The sequence below is a fragment of the Physeter macrocephalus genome, chromosome 9 (assembly GCF_002837175.3).
Source record: "Physeter macrocephalus isolate SW-GA chromosome 9, ASM283717v5, whole genome shotgun sequence".
Classification (NCBI taxonomy): domain Eukaryota; kingdom Metazoa; phylum Chordata; class Mammalia; order Artiodactyla; family Physeteridae; genus Physeter; species Physeter macrocephalus.
Genome location: NC_041222.1, coordinates 86,153,681 through 86,159,133, shown reverse-complemented (window position 1 = coordinate 86,159,133; position 5,453 = coordinate 86,153,681). Strand labels below are relative to the sequence as shown.

The following is a 5,453-nucleotide window of genomic DNA, read 5'->3' as shown; positions in this document are numbered from 1 at the left end:
TCAGCCCTTCCGCCCTCCAGGAGAGGTAGCGCTGCCGGCTGCAGATTTCTTCAGCTCTATTTTCATAGACTGAGTCTCAGCTCGAGGCTCGAATTTGGTCAGATTTCCTGCTCCTGGGGCTGCCACTACTGCCTTTCCTGCTTTCATACCTTTTGACATAGGAATGCGGGTGGGTGTAGGCCGCTGGAATGACCCGTCTTGTCCCGACACTGACTGGGTTCCTCCGGCCGATGAGGTCGTGACCGGTGTAATGGTGATGGTGCTGGTCACTTTGCTCGCGCCAGGGCGAGACGAGACGTGGCTCCTGGGCGAGCGAAGGACTGTGCCGGTGGACACCTCCTTCTCCGCCGTCATGTTGACAGGTCGGACAGTAATCACCGGGCCTGCTCCTTCAGCTGAAGTCCCAGGGGCTCGCTTAAACTGAGAACCTAAGTGAATGTGAATTTTATTGTCTTCCGGGGTTATGATATTGGCATTGGACTTGTACTTCCGGACTGGGGTTGGCACAGTCTGCTTCTCTGGGGTGACCTTGAGGACAGTCCTTCCCACGGGCATTTCCTGGCATTCGGGAGGGACAGCGATGTCCGCCGGGGCCGCCGATGTGGACACAGTCATGATCTGAATGGGGGACGTGGGCCTGTCCGCAAACGGCCCTCTTCCTTTTTCTGGTGTCTTCTCTCTGGAGAAGGTAGTAATTGTGACTGGGGACATGGCTCGCTCCGCGCTCAGAGTAGCATCTCCGCTTTTCTGTTTCTGAGACATGACATTTGGTGATGGGATAATGGTTATCCTCGGTTTCTGATTCCCTAGGGTGGGAATGACGGTGGTACTGGAAAGAAATGCTTCCGCCGTGGGGCTCGTAATCTCCAAAGTGGCAGTGCTGTTCTCATGGTCTGGTGTCACTCTAATGTGCAGGGGCTGGCCCTGCTTGGGCGAAAGAACCAGCTCTCCTGGGTGCCCCGGGCTGGAACCGGCTCGAGGCCCCTTCTCTTGAGTCACTGGGGGCCCATCCTCCCTTTTCCTCATCCATGGAATCCAAGACTTCCTCATGGTGAGCTCGTTGGCCGTGGGCGGATACCTGTCTAGGACAGAGGAACGTTCCATCGGTTTCTTCAGTCCCACCTGTCGCAGGTTACTCATGATATGGTTTTCTTCTTGAAAGGATTTGCGTATAAACACTGCTGGCGTGTCCTCCTCCGCCGCTTCGCTGCCAACAGCATCCGTCTGGACGCCGGTGGATGTCACGAGGACATCCACCATCCTCCTCCCGTTCACACTGGGTCGGAGAGCGCGGCTGTACCGCTTGGAGAGCTCCAACTCTTTGGTCAGATTGAGGACCTCCTGCCCCATGTTCTTGTTCTTATTTTCTTCTTCCATAAATCTTTGTTGAAGGACAGAATAATCCACTTGGAGCTGAGAAAGCTGATCTTTGTTCATCAGTTCATGAATCTTCTCTTTAAGGGCTTGGACTTCCGCTTTTAAGTCTCGACTTTTAGCTTCTTCCAGCCGAAATCTGTGTCTCAGCTCGGCCTCCTGGCTCACCGCCTCACCTTTCTCTATTGCTTTATTCTTGGCGATTTGGTGTTTTATCTCCTCCAGCTGCTGAGAGAGGAAGTTGGCCTTATCCTGCTCGCTTCTAAATTTCTGCTCCAGCTGGTCGTATTCATCTTCCGTCTTCATCAAATCCCCTTCCACGACCTCCAATTGTTGGAGACGTTTCTTCAGTCTCTCAATTTCAATTGTTAGCTCCTTAATTTTGTTATCTTCTGGGCAGGTGAGCTCAGGTCCTTTTCGAGACCTTCCTCTCGTTATTTCTCTCTCCACTTCCTCTATCCCATCAAGTCTCTTCTTTAATAAGTCAACACTGCAGCTTAATTCAGAGGATTTTTCTTCTTCACTTTTCAGTTTGCCTATTAACTCATCTCTCTCTTTTGTCAAATTGTATACCTTTTCCTCCATTTCAGATTTCAGTTTTAAAAGCTTCTTACTTTCTTCGATGAGTTTTTCCGTGACATCCATAACCTTGCCTTGTTCCACCTTAAAATTTTTATTGAGTCCATCCACTTTTCTCTCTTCTTGCTTTATTTTTTCCATCATGTTTTTCCTTTCATCAACCAGCATCACGGTAAAGGACTTCAACTTTATAAGATCGTCTTTTAGGCTTAATTCGGCCTTTTCCAATCGACTTTCAGAACATTCCAGTTCTTTAAACCGACTCTTGACTACCTCCAATTCATTGAGCAGATCCTTCGTTAAGTTCTTTTCTTTCTCCAGATTTAAATGCACCTGGGTTCACTCCGATTTACTCTTGCTGAATGCTTCTTCCAGTTTCTCCAGTTCAGACATTCTCATCTGTAACTTCTCAACTTCAAGTTTGAGCTCTCGGCTATGATGCTCTTCCTCCTGCAGCTTCTTCCTCAGCTCCCGGCACTGGGATTCGGTTTTCGTGATCTCCTCATCTTTACCCTCCATCTCAAGTACGCGCTTCCAAAGCTTTTCCACTTCTGCCATGAGATTGGAGTTGCCACATTCCCCTTTGGCAATTTTATCTCTTAGTTCCTGAAGTTCTACTTCTGCCTTTTGAAGATTTTTGTTGGTCCCTTCCAGCTCCTCGATTCTTTGAGTCAAGCCAACCAGCTTGAGTCTGAGCTGCCTGTTGTGAGACTCCTGATTGGCGAACTTAGCGTTCGTCTCTTCATGCTCCTGGAAAAACCTCAAAGCCTTGTGTTCAAAATCCACTTCCAACTTGAGCAATTTCTGCCTGTCTTCTTTGGATTTAGAAGTGATGGCTTTGAGCTTTTGTTCCTCTTTCCTCAGTTTCTGGGTCAGGTCCTGTACTTTCTGGCTTTGCAGGCCAAGTTGCTCGATATGCATCTGCCTTTCATCCACCAGCATGAGTGCGAAGGACTTGAGTTTCACAAGCTCATCTCTCAGTTTGTTGAGCTGCTTAGCATTTTCCTTTTCTTTGCTGGCTTGGTAAGCCTTTTCTTGTTCAAGGAGTTTTTTCAACCTCTCCCGCTCCTGCTCCAGCAGGTTGGTGAAGTCGTCGCTCTTGTTCATGTAGTCCGTGTGTTTGTGCTTTTTGTTCTCCAGCTCGTACACCGTGCGCCGGTGACACTTCTCGGCCAGCAGCAGCTGCTCTAGCATGCGCCGGTAGGTTTCCTTCTGTTTTTCCTCAAGTCTGTCCAGCTCTGAGATGGGTTTCTTATACACATCTTCTCCTATGGACTTCTCCTGGGCCAGGATGGCATCTCGGTGCAGGACCCGCAGCACTTTCGCCGGCTCTGCAGACCCGTAATGAGCCTCCAGAACCTCAGGCTTGGTTTTCTCCGTCTTCAGCGTGTGGATCATGTCTTCCCTGGCCTGCAGCTCCCCTTCCATTATACTCAGTAGCTGGATGAGGTCTTCTTTGGATAACTCCAAGGATTTCTTATTCTTTCGTGCACTTTCTCCAGATGGTTTTAGGTGTCATTTGACAGTTCCTGAGGCCATGTCATCTTCCTCCTTTCTATTTGATTTGTTCTTCTTTTTTGTATCTTCCGAGAGACTTTTATCATCAGCATTGTTGATGATGGAGGACTTGGGGCAGGAGACATGCCCGTTGGATGAACTTTCACCACCCTGGTTTCGGGATCTCATTCCCACATCATGAAATGATGACCATGATAAGCTTAGTGAACATCCATCACCACAGCCCCTGTCACTGCTTTCCGAAAGCTTCTGGGCATTGTATTTTGCACATTTTTGTAATATATTTGTTTCACAGAGCCAGTGTACAACTTTGAAGAGAGAAGAATGGCCGCTGTGTATCATGCTGGAGAAATACTCGCTGCCACCCATCTTCCCTTCTGTAGGACAGCCAAGCCAATCTTTCTAAAATAACTTTTCAATTCTGAATCTTGCCCACAATTTCCTAAGGTCTCCCTTTTGTCTCCAGCCTGAAATCCAGGCTCTCCAACCTGCCTCCAGTGATTCCCCTCCCACCAAAAACACCCCCAAAACAGGGCCAAATAGTCCACCTCTGTCCCTTTGCTCATCCTGCTACAACTGCTTAGAATGACTTTTACCCAAATCCTAATCATCTCTCAAGACCCAGCTAAAGGCCTTTCTCATTCATGAGACCTTTCCCAGTCCTTGTGGTTTGCATATTAACTCTATCTGAATGCCCATAGCATCTCTTGTCTGAACTTTTTTTTCTTTTGACATTTAATAAAATACTCCCTTGTACCCTTGCCGTTTTTATGATTAACCTTCTACTCCAGTTGTTGGAAAATAGTAACTGTATGCCATGGGAGCAAAAATGATTGTTATATCTGTGGTAGATGGTATTATTGTTTGTAATTATTCACTCTCTCTTTCTTCATGAATAACATATGTTTCCCCAGTCCCTTTTACTTTGGGCTCAGACATCTGACTTGCTGTGGCCAATGGAATGTTTGCTATGTATCACTTCCAAACAGAAGTTCTTGAGGAATTGAAAGATTCCAAAACTCTCCTAGCTCCTGTGCCCTCTGCCATAAGAAAAGCATAAGGCTTTCCTTTAGTTTAGGTCTCAAAATAAGGATATACATAGAGGACAATCAGCTTCTAGTCTGGAGTAGAATCACAACATCCAATCAGTAGCTGACAATATAAACCAAAAAGGACACCCCACATCCAAAGACAAAGGAGAAGCCACAATGAACTACCATTTCTTTTTTGTAGTGAGAACATTTAAGATCTACTCTCTTAGCCACTTTTGCATATATAATAGATAACTTATTGTTCTAATCTACATTTTTGCTTGTGAAATGTTTCACTTATTTGCCCAATTCCAAAAGTGTCTGGGTATTCGGCTTTCTAATCTATATATGTTTAGAGTATGTATGCTTTTCATACAGAGTGATAAATATCATTCATTTTTTACATTTGCCTATCTGGTTTAGACGTGTTTAATCTATACATTTAATTTACTCATTTACTGTGTTTTAGGTGGGAGGAGAGAAGTCAGAACCATTATTCTTTAACTTCATTGTCTCTGCCTTGGATGTCTTGTTTAGAGTGCCCCTGCATCTGAAATGTATCTGCAGACTCATCTGTCTTTTCTTTCATTACTTTTATGTTTATTAAAAATAAGCTTTTCATTCATCTGCAGTTTATCCATATGGTATAAGGTCTTCAATATTTTTTCCAAATGGTTAGCAAATTTTCCCAATTCCCCTTCTTAAATTAAAAAAAGTTTTAAAAATGCTTTTCTTCTCCTATGTCAAATTCCTTTGTATATATTTGGATCTGTTCCTGGAATTTATGTCCTATTCTATTCATCTATCCATTCCTTAGCCTATGTCACTGTTTTAAATTACTGTAATTTTCAAACGTGATTCTGCTCTAAGCAGCCCCTTGTTTCATTACTTCAATAAAATGTATTAGCTGCTCTCAAGGATATCTTTTTCTCCCAGGTAAAATTTAAGGTA

General features: G+C 45.1%; 1 protein-coding gene across 1 annotated transcript; it reads right to left on the bottom strand.

Moving 5' to 3' along the window:
* LOC102976902 (filamin-A-interacting protein 1-like) lies at positions 1 to 3,639 on the bottom strand. The gene is given in 1 exon segment (XM_055086947.1): positions 1 to 3,639. A coding segment is annotated over 1 exon segment (3,639 nt).
* Positions 3,640 to 5,453: the final 1,814 nt, after the last annotated feature.